At 30.5% G+C, this 21,683-nt stretch overlaps 3 protein-coding genes across 7 annotated transcripts; 2 read left to right on the top strand and 1 right to left on the bottom strand.

The window, feature by feature from the left end:
* The first annotated feature begins 600 nt into the window (after window positions 1–600).
* LOC111039959 lies at window positions 601–4,749 on the top strand. Of its 2 annotated transcripts, XM_022323637.1 has the most exons (4): window positions 601–2,379; window positions 3,138–3,673; window positions 3,731–3,783; window positions 3,945–4,749. In XM_022323637.1, exons 1-2 carry the CDS (start codon window positions 1,828–1,830, stop codon window positions 3,666–3,668), a joined length of 1,083 nt encoding a protein of 360 aa, XP_022179329.1. In that variant the 5' UTR covers window positions 601–1,827; the 3' UTR covers window positions 3,669–3,673; window positions 3,731–3,783; window positions 3,945–4,749. The 2 variants fall into 2 exon arrangements, with proteins under 2 accessions (XP_022179329.1, XP_022179327.1); XM_022323635.1 differs by having other exon boundaries at window positions 605–2,379; window positions 3,138–3,783.
* Window positions 4,750–5,205: 456 nt separating this feature from the next.
* On the top strand, window positions 5,206–12,517 carry LOC111039958 (coiled-coil domain-containing protein 65-like). The gene is made up of 8 exons (XM_022323634.1): window positions 5,206–5,366; window positions 5,432–5,545; window positions 6,581–6,719; window positions 8,755–8,978; window positions 9,225–9,422; window positions 10,387–10,581; window positions 10,676–10,795; window positions 11,492–12,517. The coding sequence occupies exons 1-8, from the start codon at window positions 5,226–5,228 to the stop codon at window positions 11,708–11,710; spliced, it is 1,350 nt and encodes a 449-aa protein (XP_022179326.1). The 5' UTR covers window positions 5,206–5,225; the 3' UTR covers window positions 11,711–12,517.
* A 1,125-nt stretch (window positions 12,518–13,642) lies between these two features.
* Window positions 13,643–21,538, bottom strand: LOC111039956 (ankyrin repeat and LEM domain-containing protein 2). 4 transcript variants are annotated; one of them, XM_022323631.1, is made up of 12 exons: window positions 20,913–21,537; window positions 20,711–20,814; window positions 20,323–20,639; window positions 19,735–20,040; window positions 19,511–19,672; window positions 19,239–19,438; window positions 18,861–19,155; window positions 18,532–18,797; window positions 16,855–17,063; window positions 15,919–15,975; window positions 15,360–15,495; window positions 13,643–13,848 (listed from the first exon to the last, which is right to left on the bottom strand). In XM_022323631.1, the coding sequence occupies exons 2-12, from the start codon at window positions 20,793–20,795 to the stop codon at window positions 13,716–13,718; spliced, it is 2,166 nt and encodes a 721-aa protein (XP_022179323.1). In that variant the 5' UTR covers window positions 20,796–20,814; window positions 20,913–21,537; the 3' UTR covers window positions 13,643–13,715. The 4 variants fall into 4 exon arrangements, with proteins under 4 accessions (XP_022179323.1, XP_022179324.1, XP_022179322.1 ...); XM_022323632.1 differs by having other exon boundaries at window positions 21,052–21,537; XM_022323630.1 differs by having other exon boundaries at window positions 20,711–21,341; window positions 21,453–21,523.
* Between the last annotated feature and the right edge of the window lie 145 nt (window positions 21,539–21,683).

Raw genomic sequence — 21,683 nt, 5'->3', positions numbered from 1 at the left:
ATGAACTGTTCGAATGAAATTACTCCAAAAATTATAAAATATATTACAAAACAGTTACAACAATTTTTAAGCATTGATTAGAACAAACATTATTTTTCATTTGTCAGGTCATTCCGTTACACCTTGTACAGTTGCCCGCCTTTGAGTTTTTATTTGTGGACACACGAAAAATAAACTACGTATTATATAGATAGTATAATATTATTCCTACTGGGTATTCACACACACACACACACACAAGCATTGTTCTGTGCATAAGACAAAAATAAAGTGAATCTGTGATGGTATAACAACGATTATCTATCTCAATCTAAGCTAATGACGAAACGTCCATACCAAATTTTTTAAATTCAGCCAGCACTGTTAACTCAAAGTGAGGCATATCTATCAGTGAACTTTTTTACTTCTCACGAGACAATAGATCGTAGGTCACCAACTAATTTTTATGAAGGTCTGTTTTGAAACTTACCGAACTTCCGTGGTCCCAAACGATTTTAATGGATTATACACACGTTAATAAATGGTAAATTTTTTTAAAATTTGTATTTGTATTAACTGTACCAATTACTTAAATACATTTTTTGTCGTAATATTTTATATAACACTTACACACGTATATAGTTTTTATAATTATATTTAAAAAATGTAAAAACTACTCCAGATAAGAGTCTGTAAAACTGGGGTTCGTAGTCCGTCACTCGTCAGTTGGTAACCCCTGCCATACGTAGATGCTAGAGGTCGACCACCACAAATTGTATCATTTATTTAAAAACGTTACATATATACGCATTATATAATCAATTTATAGTGAGGCAGTGTCCTCTTAAAATTCTCTATCGAGCTGACACTGAGTACGATGCATACGACGTTTACCTAACCGTTCTACGTCCAATCCTTTTAGATCTATATGATATTAACACCCAGCCACCCAGGCTATGTAAAGCCCTAATACTTCATGATGACCATATTGATAGCTGATGTTGTATACCACCCCGGTGCTATTAAATCGTTAAGGACGAACCGCAAATGATTGCAAGAAAGTTTAACAGAATTTATGGTCGGAAACACTTTAATTACATTAAATAAAACACTGAATTGGTGATGTACCCATAAACAAATAAGATATTCGTCCAGTGCTCAGCGTACTACTTAAATAATTATATAGTATCCAATTTCAGCGATTTAATACCTATTTGAATTTTGAATAGTATATAATAACTCTATTTGAGACTCTATCGTGATAATAATGAGTGCAATATATTAACAGGTAGGCAATCCGCTTGCGATGGATTGTGGACCCTTCTTGGTGAGTACTTTATATAAATAATACATTTTATTTTTATTGTGAGCACGGTAATGAGCGGCTTTAAATGCAACTCAGCCACCTTGGTAGGCAATGTGTGAAAATTCAACAATTAAAAAAATTACAATATTAATCTACCCTCAAAATTTAAAATCGATAGCTTCAATACGTTCGGCTCTGCGTTGATTATGATTTATGAAGCAGCTATTCGAAACAGTCTCGTTTATACATATAGATTTGTTGTATCAATAAACACGACACGGAAATTTATCCCCGAAAACAAATTAATTAATGTCTTGTTTCTTGTGATCATTTCATTAAATAACTTTTAAAATTGATTTCTTACCTACCTACCTTATCATAGTTATCTATAAGACGTATTTGTATTATAAACACGTTCATAACCTGACAACGTGTTTTTGTTTGTACATTATGATTCGCGGTTAGCATTAGATACATGTAATAATATTTTGTTCACCACCTGCGTATTACTGCAGAACACGTTATCACGTCCGAAACAGAAAATGGACAGGAGCACGATCGTCGATAACAATAACAATCAACGGTGGACGACGTTAACCAAAAAGTTGGCGGTTATGTTCATGCAGTCCTTCATCACGGCAGTGTTCGTGTTCGTGTTCTCCCTGGTGATGTTCGCTTATTACCTGCACTTGCGGTGCAAGTCCACTGCACAGGCGGTGCATCCAATTAATGGCGAATTCTCGTTCTACGAAGACCTCGAAGGCTCGGGCCTTAGCTCCAAGGCGTCGGCGGTGCAAAACGCCGACGCCAACACCTCTGATTACTGTTCGGTCGTGTCCAGGGACCTGTACTCGCTGGAACAGATGGGATATGTGGACAAGACCCGTCGCGTGTCCAAGCTGATGTACCTGGACCTCGGTGGAGCCCAGGACGTGCACTACGTGTTTGTCAACACCACGCACGTACCGTGGAAAGTCGTCTGTTCGCTGGAGTCGGCCCTGGGTGCTGTTGGCAACGTCGGCCGGGTAAATGTGTTCGTCGTCAGTGGAATGGAATTCGATCGAATAGATAACAAAGTCGGGGTGACGCAGCCGGTAAGTCATATGATACAAACATTAGCCAGTATAAAGCCCAAATGGTCACATTTAAATTGCCTCAAAACTATATCAACAAATAACGAAAAATTAATTTTCTTCGCAATAATGCGGGTAACTTAAAAAGAACAACTAACAGGCTAATTAAATGTATTCTAAATAACTCATCAATTAATAATAATCTAACACTTAGAACATCCAAAATGTAGACCACAATTGTAAAAAGCGCTTATTACTATTAATCTCTCAATATAAAAATTTACTTGCACCGGCAAATCATGACTATTGCACAAGATACCGAAAAATGTTAATTTGACAAGTAAAAATAAAAAAGTACAAATGTAACTCCAATTTTGGTAAAATGAATCCATTACATGCTAGAATTAATTTATGTATCCAATTTAATATAAATATAGGATACGCTATATTATATTTATTAACATGAACTGTACTTAAAATGTTAACTCCAACATTTATTTTGACTAAATTAGCTAAAAAACATAAATAACATTTGCATATATATATATATATAAGTTACTTTACTATTACTTGCATTATTCTCAAATAACATACTTTAAATTCGACAGTATAACGAATGATAATTATAACCGGATGTTGATGAATTTTTCATTTTTTTTCCTTTAATCCTACATACCATGGTCATTATATTTTGGTACTCTTTAGGTCATCAATCAACATCTTTTTTTTTCACTCATCAACATCTTTCTGTTATAGTAACAATAATACTACTGCCACAGGTGTCGCTGTTGGCGAGCTTAGTCGACCTGACGGCCAAGTACGGCAACCACCGGTTGAACGTGATGCATGTCAACTTGGACGATGTTCTTGAGTTTTCGCCGTTCCAGGGAATGGGCCTCAACAAGCGCCCCGCGGTCGCCAAGTTCTCTGTGGAGCTAGTTTTGCTCTGGCAGTTTGGCGGCACTGTCCTGGACGGCGACATAGTGGCGATCCGAGGGTCCGTGTACCGTGCGACCGACACTGCTGTCGAGTACGGAGACTTAACCGTCAGCTCGCCCGTTACCTGTCACCCGTTCGTGTACGACGCTATGCTGTGTACCAAGAGCTACGCGTTGCTTTTCAGACCGTTTATGATGGACACCAGCCTCAAGATCTTTGACAAGGCGGTGGAATGGTCAGGGCGAGGCGTGGGCGACGTACGGCGTGTGGGTGACAGTATAGTGTGTCGAGACGGCGCAGTCAGCGGCAACTGCTATTACCTACAACGAGCCGAAATCGAATTCATTCACCGCTACTGCCCTGCTGTCTAAAAAAAGTGAGATTCCTTGCAGATGTGAAACATAGAAATTTGAAACAATGAAACATTTCACAGTTGAACATGAAAATTGAAAGGATGGTTTATTAAAGGAAATAAACATGGCATAGGTAATCAAAAACAAAATATTCAGATTTATTTAAGGAAAATTTATTATTTATTTTAAAGGCGCATTAGATGTTTCACATCAAAAATAAAGAAGTATAGAAGTTCCAATTCATCAGCGCGTACTATTGCAACACTCATGAATTTTTAAATTAATTTTTTCCAGGTCGAGATTTGTACAGAATAGAATAATGCTATAGAAAATAATGGAAGGTACATGAACTGTCGACGCCACAACCCGACTTTAGTTTGGTGTTGGCCATAAACTTCAGATGGCGGGGAAGTAGTGGTGTATGAAGTGGACGTCGGCCCGTTGTATACCCATCCGTCGACAAACTTGTCAAAGATCTCTAGGATGGTATCGGCCATGAACGGTGTTTAAAGCATTGCGTAACTCTAAGTGCACAGCATACCATCTTATAGGTACACGAACACGGTGACAGGTGACCAGCGAACTGGTAGTCACGGTACTCAACAGCAGTGTCGGTCCCACGGTACTCAACCCTTGGTTGAGACCCGCCATGACCCGGAACGACGAAAACTCGACCAGGTTCAACAGGTGATTGCCGCAGTTGGCGGTGAGGTCGACTACCGACTAGGCTCGTCTACAGTGACACCTGCGGCAGTAGTATTATTGTTATTATAGCAGAATGATGTTGATGAGTGATGACCTAAAAAAGTACCAAAATATAATGACCATAGTAAATAGGGTTAAAGGAAAAAATTAAAAATTCATCAACATCCAGTTATTATCATGGTTATGAATCACGTGGTATATTACTATAATATTATATACCTAGATTTGTAATTTTTTCGGTATTTTATGGTTTATCTTTATATTTTTATATGATTTTTTTAAAACTTTCTTTTCCAAAGTAGATTACTGACATTCATTTTTTGGAAAGTTTGAATATTTTCTTTTGTCCCAAGATTCACTATAACGACAATATTTTATCCTGCAAGTACTATAAGCATAAGAATTATATAGATACGTCATACGTATACGTTAAACCTTAAACACCATTAAAGGTAATTGTAATTATTCAGAAAAAAAATATTTATTTTAGTGATCACGTGAACGATGACAAATATATATTATTTATCAAACTTTATTGTATTTCTCTAATTAAATTTTTATAAGCATTCGTTTTGAATAAAATAAAATACAAAACATGAATTTGTGATTTATTTCTAGAAACTTAGTGGAAATAACAGGGTAATTTTTAATTCAGAAAATAAAATAAAATACTGTTAGAGAAATGTATAACTTGAAAATAAAATAGGGTTGCTACCCAAACAAAAAGTTTAGTCGATTACGCGTTACGTTGCTACACATTACTCATAAGTAGTTAGTTAACTCTACTCCTGCAGCACGGTACTCACTTATTAATATCGTAACGCAGAAGATTGATCTTATTGCTCACTAGATCGACAGAAAAATAATAAAATGGGACCTAAAAAGAATAAGAAAAGTAATAAATTGGCTCGAATGAGCGATGAGGAAAAATTGAGATACCTGCAGCACCGGGCAGCCATAGAAGAAGAGACGAAACGACGGAAAGAACAATTGGTCGCCACGTACTTAAAGGTATTCAAGCCAGGCGTTCGGCTACTTTTTTAGTTAATGGTATTTTTATAAATGTTATGTAATAGAGCAAGTTGAAAAAAGAAGAAGCATTTACCCGTCTAAATACTGCCAAACTGAACCAGCAATGGCGACACAACTTGCGGCAAATCAAGTGCAAGGAGCTCAAAGACGAAATGATGGTAGGTGTATATGGGTACTATTTTAAACATAGCACTGCATATTTCATATTCTTACAAACATTAGACATCAAATTTAATAGTTGATTTTAATATTTAGAGAATTTTTAAAAAAGTAACAATAATAATATAAGCATAAAATTAAATTAAAAAATAGAACATATTAATAATATTTAATATGAAAATTCCTATTGAGTGTTTATTTATTAGAACTAAAAGAACCTAAGTTATTAAGTGTTAACCATTTTATCACTATAATAGCATAATGACAACAATCATCTTGTATTCTTGTGTGTTGATCTAAATGATTTAAAGTTTTAAATACACTTACTTTTGCACGTTAATACATTATAGTCTGGTAATGTTTATTATAGTGTAATAGGTATCTATACAATGAAATGTTCGAATGCCTTATAGTGTTTTTTTATGTAATTATGTGGCTAGGATATGTCACTAAAATCCTAAGTGGTCACCCATCCGGAATCCGGGCTGATGCTTGACTCCAGAACACGTTAGTGACTGAAGCCAAATACCGCTCCACACCAGGCCACTCTTAAATTATTATCAATAACTATTTTCCATGTTTCCAAATACAGTATAAACTATAAACTAAATTTTTAAATACCAATAAAACTATTGATGTTTATTTAATAAATAAGCTGGTGAATTTCGTATTAGTCTGAACTTTTATCGCACTATCGAAAATAAATAATAAATATCTATACTTACTGCTGATTTCAATTTAGATATTAAATTATTGGGTTATTAGTTCAGTAGGTTCTTTGTGCACTTTTATTTTTTTAGGTATTTTTTTTCAGTTCTATGAAAAATTGTTTGAATAGAATAGTTTTTTTTGAAAAGCTCAATTATAATTTATAACTGTTTAAATGGGAATTTTTGAATATGTTTTATGACTTTTTTGACCTCTAAGATTGTTAGAACTTCTGCGATATTAATTGATTGTAGACTCTAATTTAGAACTTAAAATAGAATTACTTACCTATTTATCGTTTTGTTTCATGTGTGTAACACCTGTAGACAATGGAAAACCGATTCCAAATCTTATTAGACTGCAAAAACGACCACATAGACATGTTATTGAGAGATTTAGAAGACGCCGAAGAACAAAATCTAAAACAGTACGGAGCACATGCTGAGATTGTATCTCAGTTCTTGAGTAAGTTATAATATAATTAGTACCTACCTAGTTACATAATATATTTGTATTATATTTTTTTCATAATGATCTTTTATATTGATTTTTAATATATGTTGGACAAGTTGGGTTATAAATTGTATTAGATATGGTAAAAAAATATCTATAAATAAATTGTACTCTACTTAAATTGTTACTATCAAATTCGTTTTATCGTTTTTGGATTCCGGTTAAATTTTTTCTATGATTTAAGATTTTATATCAAATGAGAAAATTTTTCAAAATCAAACAAATTAAGCGAATCCAATAAAATTATAAAAATTCTTGTACATTTTCTAAACCCAAAAATACAATTCAAAATGTATTTAAATGAAATGTACCATTGAAGTATAGGACTCGGGTGTACTTAAGTAGTAGATATATATTTAGTTCCTTCATAGCGGATATACACTTTTAACCACGATAATCACACCATACACAACTAGCACCACCCAAAAATCTTCATTTTACCGTATACACATTACAGGATAATTTTACGCAGTCTTTGACCGTCAAATTGTGTATCAGATAAAAATTATTTACTGTATATACATTATTGCATTATTGCAACAATTTAATAACGAGTAATAAAATATCGAATAAGACATAATACATATTTTTTACTTCAAAGTTCAAAGCTAAAACATTTATTCAGTTACTAATGAACCAATATGGTTTTAACCAAGTTGTGTCTTACTTTCTAAATTTTATGTGAACCATTATCTTATCAATTCGTGTTATTTTATTAACTACCTACTTAAAATTAATGTTTCAGTTTACTATAATAATAATATTATTTTTTTTTTTTATTAAAAGGTTAGAACCTTAGAACAATTTAAAGTTTACACTTGATACATATTTTTTCGTAGCCAATTATACATGTGTGACAATGTGCAAACGGAAAAATATGTTTGTACGAGTCACAGATGGACTGTTAAATAATATGCAATCGCTCTATGATGAGTAGGCACCTGACTGTAAAATCAATAAGATGTTTGAAGATGACATAATATTATTATCTACACCTTGAACACGATGTGATTACTGTTGTAAAAAGTGCAAACCAGTGGCTGTGTGTAGGGACAAAATATATATATATTTACTTGTATACATTGTTTATTTTTTTCTAAGCATGTCTATATTGCAATAGAACTAGTATTTTATATACGATATTTAGATATACCTACATGGCTACATATCTACCTGCAGGTAACTAATAGATGTTCTGTGTCATAGACCATAGTACGTTAATGACAGTATTTTATTATTATTTGTTAAGGCTTCTACTACAGTACTACGAATTCTACTTCTTAATTCTTCTACGATTTCTACTTCTATTACGTATTTGTTAATACTCAATAGTTATTAGCCTACTAAAAAATGTAATACACGCTATAACTAAATCTTAGATCAAATTATAGTAAATTTAATCACAAATTATTTGATCATAACACTATTGATCTAATAACTGCTTTCAAGTTTAAGGTCATGTGTTGGATACGATTATCTGTTGATGAGTGATGCGGTACCTATTATGGGAGTTAGGGGCCGGTTGAGTGTGAGTGTTTCGTTCTCACTCGGGTAATCGGAGTGTTATCCATATCACTTCTTCTCTTATTTTTATAACTAGGTGATATTTCCATTTTTGAAATGGTAATTTTATATTTCTTAATTTGTTTTTAGATAGTTGGTAGTTTGGTACACTATTCCAGTTCTACTGCCAAACTTCCATGGGCGTAGGTAGGAAATATTTTCGGAGGGGGTTTTTGTCTAAATCCTAAATAATATACGAGTTAATAATATTCTCGAAAAAATTCACAAAAAGCTCAAGATTGTTTTATTTAATTTCGGGGGGTGTTTGAACACCCAAAACCCCTCCTTACCTACGCCCATGCAAACTTCCGTTGTTTTATTATTAATAATATAACCTAATTATCCTGAAGTTGATGAGTGGTCTCTTTTTGAAATTACACTATTATACTATACCCACGTTTCAACGTTTGTATTGCTTTTATAGGTATCCACGAGAAATCGTTAGAAGAACTCCACGCTCGCTACGAACACAAAAAGCAGTTGTTGTTAGACGAGTTGAAACATAACTTTAGGTGGATGAGAGATATATTCAGCAGAGACGATGAGCGCTTGGACCTTATGTCCATTATTTTCGAGGCACGCAATGACGACGACACACAACAAACCCACATAAATTTCGAAGACTCAATTGCCGTGTTAAACAACGAGGTCGGTATCTATAATATAGTACCTATGTCTATATGTTTCGTTTAAATTCTGATTATATTTCATATTGTGTAGGTCCCACTGCACATTTGCACTTTCAGAAAAATCGACTGCACCAACGTATCATTTTTCATAATTTTAAATTTTAAAAATATTTTTTAATGTATTACTTAGAAATAAGAAATAAAAATGCATTAAAAGTTGTAACATTATTATTGTGACTTGTCGATGTCTGTTGTTTGAATATAGATGCTTTTCGAGAAAGACAGGTTCACAAAAATACGTTTCGCAGAGATACAAACGACCATGAAGAAATTTCAGAAAGTACTAGACGACTACAGCAATGAAACTGAGTCGAAAAAGAATCATTACAATTATTTAAAAATGCGAGATGAAGCCAATACCGCGTCTATCGAAGAGAACAACAAACGAATTCATGAATATTCTGTATGCCCTTTCACCCTTTGTACACTTATATAATATTTACCGTAATAAATAAAATTCAAACACAAACACAATGGATACTTAAATTACTGTCAACAAGCAATGCAGTGTTGTAGCTTGCTAAATATAATCCATTTATCTTTATATCAATACAATATTCATGTTTTAACTTAACAAATAACATTATAACAGTATAATATAGATTACACTTAAGCTTAAAACGTAGGTATGCAATCACAAAGTAATCCATTTAACGTAAAAATCCCAATTCTTTTTTAAAAATTAAATTGTACCTATATAATAAAGGCAATTTCGTATTCACTTTTGCTTAGGTATAACACTAAATTTCTGCCAAAAATCTAATTTTAAAGTTTTTTATCTTAGAACATATTTTTGATACTTCACTTTTTTCATACAAGCCCATAGCTTTATATTCTGAAATGCAGTACTCTTGACCTTCATATATTAACCTAAATGTATTTAATTAAAAATTATTTGTTCAATTTTGGGATATTCGTGGATACCTACATTCAAATTATTTTGAAAAATATAAATAGGTATTGCTCGACATATAAAAATACGTTTTTTCAAGATTTCCATTTAAAATAAAACAGTAGGTAATGAAAATAATAGTTAAAATAAGTATCTAGGTACTAGGCTACTTCAAACTAATAGCTTAAACTAAATAAAAACCTTACAAAATCACAAAAGTTGACTAGGAAATCGAAAAATTGGTGTAGAAGTTAATTAAATAGATTCGTCGACCATAATACAATATAGTGGTACCTAGGTACTAGTATAATGGTATATATCGTATAATATATGGGTACATAAAAATATCAATAGGAACTGAGTGGTTGCCTACCTGAGTAACCCACCTACTGACTGCAGCTGACACAGTGGCATTATATTGTGCACTCATACTCATTACTCATTAGTTATTACACGTATTGTATTATGTACACAGGAAGAGATCAAAATGCTCACACAGCTGTGTGCCAAACGTGAAGCCCAGTATGCACAACGAGAAAACGAATTGAAACAGGACCGTGAAGACCTCATAAAACGAGGTTTCGTGGCACAAAATCAACTGACCGTTAAGCGAAACGAGTATAAAAATAAACTTGAAGCAATGACGAGAGTATACAAAAACGTTATCGACGTAAGGATGGCTAAGTTTATGCATACCTAGGTACAATATAACTATTGTTCTATTTAAAGATTAAATTATTTGTTTTTGTTGATGATGTGTTAAGAAATTAACAAGCATTACAAAAAAGGGCGAGAGAATAATTAAGACAGCGGAAAATTGTGCCAAACTAATGAATGACGATGATAATAACATAGTCTGCCCCGACGAAGACAATAACGGAGGAGTACGTATATGAATATTTTATGTAGAGTGTAATATAGACTATAATACCCAACGGCCTACGTCCCTAATAGGCTTTAAGTATACCTATACATAATGTAACATATATATTATATCAAAATATTAAATACACACGGTACATATTATTATTAACCTACGGTTCGATTTAATGCATTAGTATATTAGTGTACTACATATTTGCATGTTATTAATACTATTATAAATTGTTATACTGCAGGATGGTTTTTTTTTTTTAATGCAAAACACACTTCAAATATATATCTAATTCAAATTTGGAAAAAAATTGTTTTTATACTAAGAAAATTAAATTGTTCTACACTAGGTTGGTTTCTTAGGTGTTTATTAAATAATATATAATATTAGTGTCGTTTAAAAAAAACCCCTATTACAAAATCACTGTAAAAAACAATGTAAGAATAGGTACATCAGTGCAATTAATGAATTTCATAAATCAAGAAAAAATTGGCTTGGAAAATTAAAACAAATTTATAGAAGACAGTTTATTTCTTATTTACTTGTTATATATTTTTATGTGAATAAAAAAAACCGAATTGTGTATAAACAACAATACCTACACGTCGTGTAGTCATAAATTGTAATCACGACCAGCATCAATGACAATAGAAACACCTTACACATTGTAATGTTTAATAATTATTAATAATAGTGTTCATTTTAGGAATTCGATAAAATGTCGAAATTCTGGAAGCGTTACGCTCGAGTAGATGTACAGTGTCAGGAGCTCGACGCCAGACGAACAAAAGCAGCACAGGAGAACAAGGACCTGAAAGCCGCTCTCACCTACTACTTAAAAACTATTGCCCGGCCGGCGTCGGTGCAGAGGGACATAAAGGACGGAGGAATACAGTTGAATTTGCTTCCGGTCAAGGCTGGATGAAAATATTATGAAACGCATCGAATGGTATAATATTAAATTGGCAGTAGCATTAATAATGCATTGTAGTACTATGCTAATAATATATGAATGTATCACATTATGTAGTAGCCGCTTACCTATAATGTATTACTATTTACTATATAACTTGAATATGTGGTACTTATTTTTCACATTTTAAATTCTTGTTTTTGAAAATAAAACTCAAAATGGTACCATAATAATTAATATTTTATGGTTTTCATGAGTCACGACGACACGTTCTAAGACTAAACAAATTCCCGAATTTTCAATATTGCAGAAAGTGATTTATTGCAGAGAACTAGATCCAGATGATCGGTACTTTTTTTAGCTGCGAATGGGGAGAGGATCGAAAGAAAACAATTATTTTTTAAATACCCATGTCATTAGGAGAAAATAAATAAAAAAAACTGCTGGAAAACGGAATAGGTACCAGTCATTTAAGCAAAACCAGTGTTCAACAAAATTGATTTTGTTCGTTATTGGTTATTTAAAAAAATAATAATTAAGAGATGTATAGGTAAGCTTTTATTTTTTGTTTTTTAGTATGTAGGTACCTATTAATATGTTATTAATCAAGCATATTTTATGTACTTTATGTCGAATAGAAAATAAGTGTAATGTTGATTAAAAGCTCACAGATTTTTGTAGTTATCATATTTCTTAGGTAGGTGTAATATAGGTACCTATATTTTTCACTTAAATATATATTTAAACTTACCCATGAACACAAGAATTATGTGCACATATATATAAAACATTGATTTCTTTTTATAATAACGTTGTTGAATATGGTCTTAGCTTAAATATACATTTAATAAGTGCATTTAATGCAGTTGGTATGGGTACTTATGTATTTTTTTTAATATATGATTATTAAACTATTATTCATGTTTATAATTAATAACCAGATTATCATAAATGTATTTATTAGTCCAAAGATGCAACAAAGCATCAACAAAATTATTTTTTTTACAAAAATATTATCTAATAGGTATTCAATAATAAAGAAAAACAATTGTTAATAGGTCTACGTTTAACATCGTCAAAAAGCTTAGCAGCTCAGTTACAGTGATTTTTAATGACTGATTAGGGAACAACAACGAATGAATGTTCAAATAGTTGGTCTGTAATTATTATTTATTACAATTCCTACAATCTTTACTTAGACTGATAGATGGGTATAATATCAATGAAAAAGTATTGTAGAGTAGTTTGTACAAAAAAAAAAAATGAAATACACATGATCACGTTAAGGAAGGTAAATTACAAAAATAAGAATACACCAGTCACATCATCGGGAAAATACATTTAAATACAATTAAATTCAATAAGTTGAATTTAAAACCAAAAAACCATGAGAAAGAAAAAAAATGTGATATTTGAATTTGAATTTAATTTTAAATAATTATATTATTATAAATAAGGTCTCATGGTAACAACTTATTTAAATAACTTTGATCATTGTTTTCAGTTCTTTGATAGAACCAAGAAATATATATTCTTAATATAATATAAATAATACATAAAACGATTCCAAGTGACTAATGACAAATCAATATTGTCAGGATCAATAAGCATATCAAGATACTTCATGAATCATGAAAATGATTTGTGCCAAAAACATTTCTATATTGTAGTATCAGAATTCTATATGATTATATTATGATACATTTACAATACAATTTAATCTCAAAAATAGAAATTTAGCATAATTTATTTTATGAGCAACAGTCAACACCATCAAAAATTACCCTTTAGAATTTGAAAAAAAATTGATCAAAATAAATTATTACAAAAAAAACACTTACTCAAAATAATTAAAAACATTAAAAATAGATTACAATATTTAATACTAACAACATTTAGTTAGGTATTTAAATTTATTATAAAAACTTATAAACACATTTTAAATTTAATAAAATATAGTATTTTCTACTTATAAATAAATCATCACATAAAAGACATACATAACATTTATTTTGTATCACAGATTGTTTAATTTATTGTAGTCATTCATTGAATACAACCACCTATATAACCATGGATATTTGTCGGAGTCTACGTTTATGCCATTAATGGCATCAAATATTTCATAATCATAGTCTATTGGTAAATCCCTGAAAAAAAAATATTCCACTTATGGATTATTTATCATTTTAAAGCCATCAAAATTAGTAACAATTATCCAATATTTTATATATAATATTGTATTATTATATTATTATTTAAACAATATACTTCATTCCAAAAGAAAAGAATCTAAACAATCACTAGTTCCATTTTGTATTGCATAAATACATGTCTTCTTTTTTTGGGACAGAGTATACTAAATTTAACTTTTTTTGTTCTTTATAAAATAAAAGTATTTCATTTTTATTGTGAAAAAAAAATTGAAGCATAACCTTAATAGTTAATAACATATAATATACTTTGTCTCAAAAGAGAACAATCACTTTTTGAGCATCATGAACGATTGATTGGAGCATGAGAACCACATGATCAAGCTAACATTGGGAAGTTGGTAGGAGATGCACAGCACTTACGTAAATCGGTCTGCCAGATGGATTATTCTCAATTGAGACACAATATGCATTATATGAACAATTGTTTAAAATAAAATAAAAGCAATATAAGAACATCAATACATTTTTTAGAGTATGCAGACAATATGGTGTAATAGAGAATTAAATAAATATTTAATACAGTGAGAAACTTATGCATAATACTTATAGAAGCAGCTAAGAAAGTAGACATTTGGTAACATCAAGTGCAAGTGTTGCAACACATTAAATATGGATGGGTGAGTATTGATTGAAGGAAAATAGTACATTTTATCGGTAGGTGTAACAACATTATGAAAACCACCAAATTACACCAATTTGTTTTTTGAAACACGCCATTAGGATTTCGTATAAATGAAAAAAACAGAATAAATGGAAATCAGAAGACAGGGAAAGGAAGAAAAGACTTAAGTTGAGATCCTATCATTTCAAAGATGTTACACTATTCAAATATCCAGGAGCAATGAAATAATATAAACTGAGCTACTAAAAAGGATCCAAATGGGAAACAAGTGTAATGAACAACCTATGTAAGTCAAAGCAACTTTATATCATTCTGATAAGATTGATAGTAATGTACGAGTCACAGTATTAAACTTAAAGAAAGACTGAGGAGTTAAGTATTAAGATTGAGGGTTTTTGAATGGAAAATACTATGGAAGATACAAATGATCCACAAATAGAAAAGTGGTAAGAGATACAATATTGAAGAAACCTAATAGATCTAAGAAACGTTATAATGGACCAGGTATAATAAATGAGATTAAAAGGAAGACTGGAATGGGCAGGTTGTTTGTGGAGGATATCAGAAACTTTGGTGAAGATATCCAAGAGAGAAAAATGATTGCGCTGGGAGGACTTTGTCAAGGAGATGTTGCAAACTTCCACCAGGATCTAGATTGGTATGTATTAGGACAAAAGCAAAATGGATGGAGACAGTTGTGTTTGGGTGTTTGATTTTGGTCTACAAGGCCGTAACAAAATAGAAAAAATCTAATATTATTCCTAATTGTAAAACTAAATTTAATTGCTTTGTTCAAAATCTAAAATGCTATTAAAATAGTTACCTTGAAAATAATAAGTAAGAAAAATCACGCTCAGCGTTATGATACATATTTGATTCGTCAGATTCATCTGACGAAGAATATTCACTGCATGGACTTGTAGGGGCACTTGAAAAAACATCATTATCTGAGTCATAGCCTAAAAATGTTAGGCAAAAATAAATAGACACAATCTTAGTTATTTTGTACCATTTGATAATAATTCTCTTCTTTCATGAGTTGAACTTATGAATTGTCCTTTCAACGTTTTAACCCTTTCACTGCTCCAGATGTACAATTACATCCAAAAATTTTACACCGTTCACTGCTCCAGACAATTAATTGAGTTCTTATATATTTTAATATTATCAATTGTACAATTTAGAAACAACCCCTGGCTTGCATTATTGTAAACTTAAATAATAAGTTCAATTTAGTTTTCTAAAATAAAAATAAAAATTTTATTTTATGAAGCATAGATAGGTTGCAGAGCATAATTAGTGTAGCAGTGAAAAGGTTAACAATAAGAATAAAACAATTCTTCAACTAATATTTTAATTTAATTCTTGAAATTTATGATTACCATTCGTGACATTTTTTGATTCTTCAATCTCATTTAGTCTTTTAACAGGTCCATCATCTAATTAAAATAAAATATATAATATTAAAACTTAGGTACAAGACAAAGGTGCTAAAAAGTAACTAAAGGAAAAATTAAATATCTTTAATATGAAACTATTATAATTGATACAAATAACAAGTAATATTACAAAAGTCAATAACATAATACTTATACGTATACGGATCATTCTTATAGAGCAAGGGTGAGCAACTGGCGACTCACGAGTATTTTTTATCTGTCTCGAATTACATTTTTAAATTACATCATACAATTTTAAAGTTTATCATCTATACTCTATAATCTATTTAACACCAATTAAAAGGTAAATTTTAAATAACCCCCCCCCCCTTTTTTTGCTTTCAATGCTCTAGCCCGATAAATTTTAATTTTCCAAAAATTGGCCTCTAGTAACTTTGAGTTACCCATCCCTGTTATAGAGTATATTAATTCAAATAAATTATTTAAACTATTTTTTGAACTTCCTAATTTGTAATAGCAAAATAATATCTAAGGCTCCTATAACAGCATAAAATTGTTAAAATAAGACAAAAATACAAAAAGCAAGAAATAATGGCATTACAATTGGAAAAAAATACATAACAAGCTTAAGCATATTTTGTCAATGTAGAAAAGAACATATCTTACAAAACACAGCACCATTTGCATCAATCTCTAAATCTGACCACATAATATCATTGAGTATAGATAGTATATACTCAATGATAATATGTTTCTTAAAAAAACAGACCACTGTTACATTTAACAATCTTCTTATCATCCAAAACTTAACTTAAAACTTAAACATAACTCAGAAATATAACAATATATTTATGTTTAATAAATACAACTGTATGTCCTATCTGTCTGAATTAATAACTAAATATTTTGTATACTTACCACAGAATAGTTGTTTTGGTTTTAACCTTTTAGTTTCAATATTACATAAACAAGGAACAGCTGTCAAAAACCATTGCTTACAACTTAGTTCATCATCATCATCAGATTGCATATTATGTATAATAGAAGACTTTTCAGTTAGAATCTTATGTATTTGAGTTACCAAGCAAGCTCCAGTGATTTCACTACGACTCCCAATTGCATGACATCTGTAATATATTTTTATAAACAAGTCGATAAGAATGCAATTTAAATAATATATCTAGTCAATATGATAATTAATTTGAAGTTTTGGAAGGTTGAGAATACCTACAGGCTACAAGTATACTACAAATTATTATCTACTACTCATTACTCCATTGTTAACAACCAGATTTGTCTAATGACTTTTTATGTAAGTAATATTTAACACTCGATAAATAAATAAAAATATAATGGTATTTACTATTACAACAACTGTAGGTACACATTTAAAATAAATTATTCATTATAAATTATAAAGCAATGAATAATGAACTCTAAGAATAACTGTAAGGTTTTTTTTAAAGTTTATTGTCAATAGCATCTAGAAGTTTCAATTTTTCAATATAAATTATAAATAGTCAAATAATATCCATTAAGGGGTTTAGTGAGCCAGTGCTAGTTTAATACATTTTTCACCAGTCTATAAGATTTAAAAATGATATTATATATTTTAGTTGCCACCTTAATTATAATACTTTCCCACTACTCTAATGCCTGACTTCTACTTGGTGAGGGGGGTTGATATGGCGTACTGTATCGACAAAAATGATTTCACACCAAAAATTCTCAGGGCTTGTAAAATTGTCGGATTTTGATAAATATTTTTATATCTGAAAAAGTTAGACCGCATTGAACTTTAATTTTTATTTTAGGTAATGGTAGAAAAAATAATTTGTTAAAAAAAGGTTAAAATAGTCTTATTTTTAAAGACTTACCTATTATAAAGCTAGAGATTAAAATATTAATTATTGGAGTTCAATACAATCAGTAAAATATTAGGTGCGGCTCTATTAGTTTGAAATGATCAAATTTGGCTGATACTACAGGACAGGGAGAAAATCTTAAATTTAACTTCAGAAAATCAATTTTTTATCAGTTTTAATATTAAAGTAAATTGCTCTCTATTATCAAACTTAAATGTAAGAACACTATCTATTAACGAGTTGGTTTATTTAAATGATATTTAAATTTTTAAGCAAATTTTTAGTATAGTACACCTTTAAATATCTGCAAGTGGATTTTCTGCTCTGCATTTGTCTAATTTATTTAAAATACTATTTAATATAACACAATAACATTTATTATCATATAAAAATAATACTTTTGTTTCAATTTGCACTTAGTATGAAATGTTCTAATCTGCAGTTGCTGTGGCTATTTTGTGGATAATCAGTAATAATACTGTATATAACATTACAATTTTAGAATGCTCATATTTTCTTAAAAATCAAAATATAGTAATAAACAAAGATCCAAACACTGATTAAATTCTTAACTTTAAGTTATATAATACATCAACTCCCTCTAATATTACAGTTGTATATAAATTATTTTTATATTATACATTTGCAAGACAGAGACAACCTCAAAGACAATACTCGGAGACATGTTCTCTTGAGTGAAATAATAAAAAAAATTCTGAAATTTACTCACGCATAATACTTTTGAAGTTTTGTAACTATTAAAGAAACATTGCTGACAAGTTCCAAATTATTAATTAACAATTGACAAAGATGCTCAGCTACTCTTCCATGAATTCTTCCTTTAACCTTTGAATCAAAACGACTATCAGAGTAAAAGCTATCTTCCAAAACCATTAAATGTCTAACTTCATGACATAACCGAATAGCTAATGATTCAATGCCTAGCATATTTTTATTTTCAGATATTATTACATTAGATAAACGCTCTGCCAAAACCTAAAAAATAATAATTTATATTAACTTTAATAAATTAATAAAATTGCTTTAGTCAACACATACTTTACAAGATTTTACAACACAAGTATAAGACACAACAGTATTTTCTCGAGGGCTTCGTCTATTTAGAATAGCTCCAATTCGCATAGACTCCAACGCCTTACACAATTCATCCATAGGACTTAGTAAAGCAGCTCGTGGCGATGCTTTAACAGGAAAATCTTGTTCTTTTATACTAAATCTTTGTTTCAAGTATTTTTCAAGTAAATCTAAACCTTTATTTGATTTAAGATCTACTATTTTATCAAGGAATGGCCAATATTCAGCCCAACCAACATTCTTTTTTTCAGCTAAATCTCTATAATTTGTTAAAATAAACAATCATTTATAACTAATCAACAATAATCAACTAATCAAAAATAAGAAATAATTTTTAATTACCTTCCTGCTTTTTCAATACTTTTATTTTTAAACTCATTTTGTTTTGGGCTTGAAGAATACTTTTTTGGTGAAGGAGATAAAAGTGTTTTTCTCACTGGTGATTTCCAATCCTTCCAAAAATTTAGGGCTTGTGATTCATTCATTGGTCCAGCCACTGCTCTTAACTCAAGTATAGGATTTAATGATTTAGGATTGTCATTCTAAATGAAAATAATAAAATAAAATGTAATCGTTTTCACTGTAATTTTTTTAAAATATATTATAATTATCACCTGTAATGGTGGAATTATTGTTGAGGATTTAGGTGAAAATGGTTTACCAATTGTCGGTTGAACACAATCATCATCAGATTTAAACATTGGTACAAAATATCCATTTTCTAATAAGTGTAATATATCATTATACATTTCCTTGTTGTTTCTTGAGCATATAACCTATGTTATTTTATATGATATTTTAGTTTTGAAGAACAATTTAATTCATTAGTAAAACTTACATCTTTAGGAGTTTGAAGATATTTATTTAGAGATGTTAATATACATTGATCATACGAAATAAGCTCTTTTACTACATCCACATGGCCAAATTTTGAAGCAATATGTAGAGGTGTATCATTTGCAGCTTTATCAGGTGTGTTCAAGTACAAATCTGCAATGATTTCACTCCGTGATAGATATGATTGTTCCGTACCATATAAACTTTTTATAAAGTCTGAACTAGTAACACACTCCATTATAAAATGAACAATTTGTGGTTGGTCAAATCGAGCCGCTACATGCATAGCATTATACCGACATCCTTCCTAGAAAAAAAAATTTTATTTAGTAAATTTAATAAGCTTATAAATTAAAAGTTTAAAAAAACCTACATTTATTAGATATAACTATTTTGAATACAAAACTGCAAGGTGAATAAATTAAAAACATATCCAAGCTTAACAGTTTATAAAATATAAAGCATATTTAAAATAAAAACTAAGTTATAAGTTTTAAGTTTTAAACAGATTGCAAAATAAATAGTGTAGGAGTGAAAGTTTTATTAATAATAGACCCTCAATATAATATCTAGCTTTAAAATATTTTACTTGAATTATTGATGGTGTATCACCACTGCTAACAAGAAACCTCGGATTTGAATTCACAGCCAGTTTCACTTTATCTAGTTCTCCGCTTTCAATTAGACGACGAAATGCAACCAGATCTTCAGATTTTAAAGACTTAAAAGTAAAACTAGTAGATGCATTAGGTGTACTTTTTTCTATCTGTTTTATAGGTATTTCTTGCCCAAAGACGCTAAATCTTTCAGCTTCAGTTGCTGATCTAAACAGCTTGAATCTGGCGGTTTTGTTGGATTTGACTGCAGAAAGTGTTTCTTGAAAATTAGTGAACACTCTAGGAGTGCCTATGGTTTAAAATAATGGTATTAACGAGGGTATTAATTTAAATTTAAAAAAAAAATTAGACAAAACTTACTGCTGTCGTCAATGTCAGTATCCACAAAAACGCCATAAAACGATTCTTCGTCATCTGAAACGTTTGCAGCATTACTCGAATCCATGGGATCTCTCCTCAGAGATCTGGACACACCAAAGTACAAAAATATATTAAAATTCAACCGTATCTTCAACTATGATGTGGTTAACACAATTGTATAGGTTGAACTTCGATGTACTACCTAGACGGGAATTATAGGTGCCATCATGAGATGACCGGGATATTTAGTGAAAAATCCAACTAGGAACAACATTTTTGATACTTTTTGTATGGTAAAATAAGCCAAGAATAAGACGGGAATCGGGTTTGTCATAAATTACCGAAACGTATTTTTATATTTTATTTTCGGTCTTGAGTCGACTCCGTACTTGTTCGTTGCCACTTTGCCAGTTAATTTTATTTGTTATTTGAGTATTTGACGAGCGCCGAACACCGTTATTGATAAGCATCGTTTAAAAACATCGGAACGGAGGTGCCAACAATAAAGCAACTCAGATCACCTTCCCGAATCATACGATCCGCGTTCTGTAACGTCATTGGGCACCGCAATCACGTAGAAGTGATAACAGAATATTACTACTTATCATATAATGATAATAATAATAACAGACTGTGTACACCACGAATATATAAAAAAAACAAAATACAAACTATTATATGTCTGTGATATAACCAGCACATCGACGTATAAAAAACAACTAGATAGCGGACTGCATATTACCAGCTTTATATAATAATTTTAATGTTTGATAAATTACGCCGTTATTTTAATTCGCGGTTGGTTCACATGCAGACGTCAGAATATGTACGGACATAGAATACTATAGTATTCTATGGTACGGACGTCCGCTGGCAATATTTGATAAGAGAATTCAAGGGTTCCCAAAATCTATTGCTAATCGTCAATTTGTATACAAAGTTGCCTACCTTAATCCTGAAAATCTATTGCTAA

The sequence above is a fragment of the Myzus persicae genome, unplaced genomic scaffold, assembly GCF_001856785.1.
Source record: "Myzus persicae strain clone G006 unplaced genomic scaffold, MPER_G0061.0, whole genome shotgun sequence".
Classification (NCBI taxonomy): domain Eukaryota; kingdom Metazoa; phylum Arthropoda; class Insecta; order Hemiptera; family Aphididae; genus Myzus; species Myzus persicae.
This window is presented reverse-complemented; position numbering and strand designations above follow the sequence as displayed.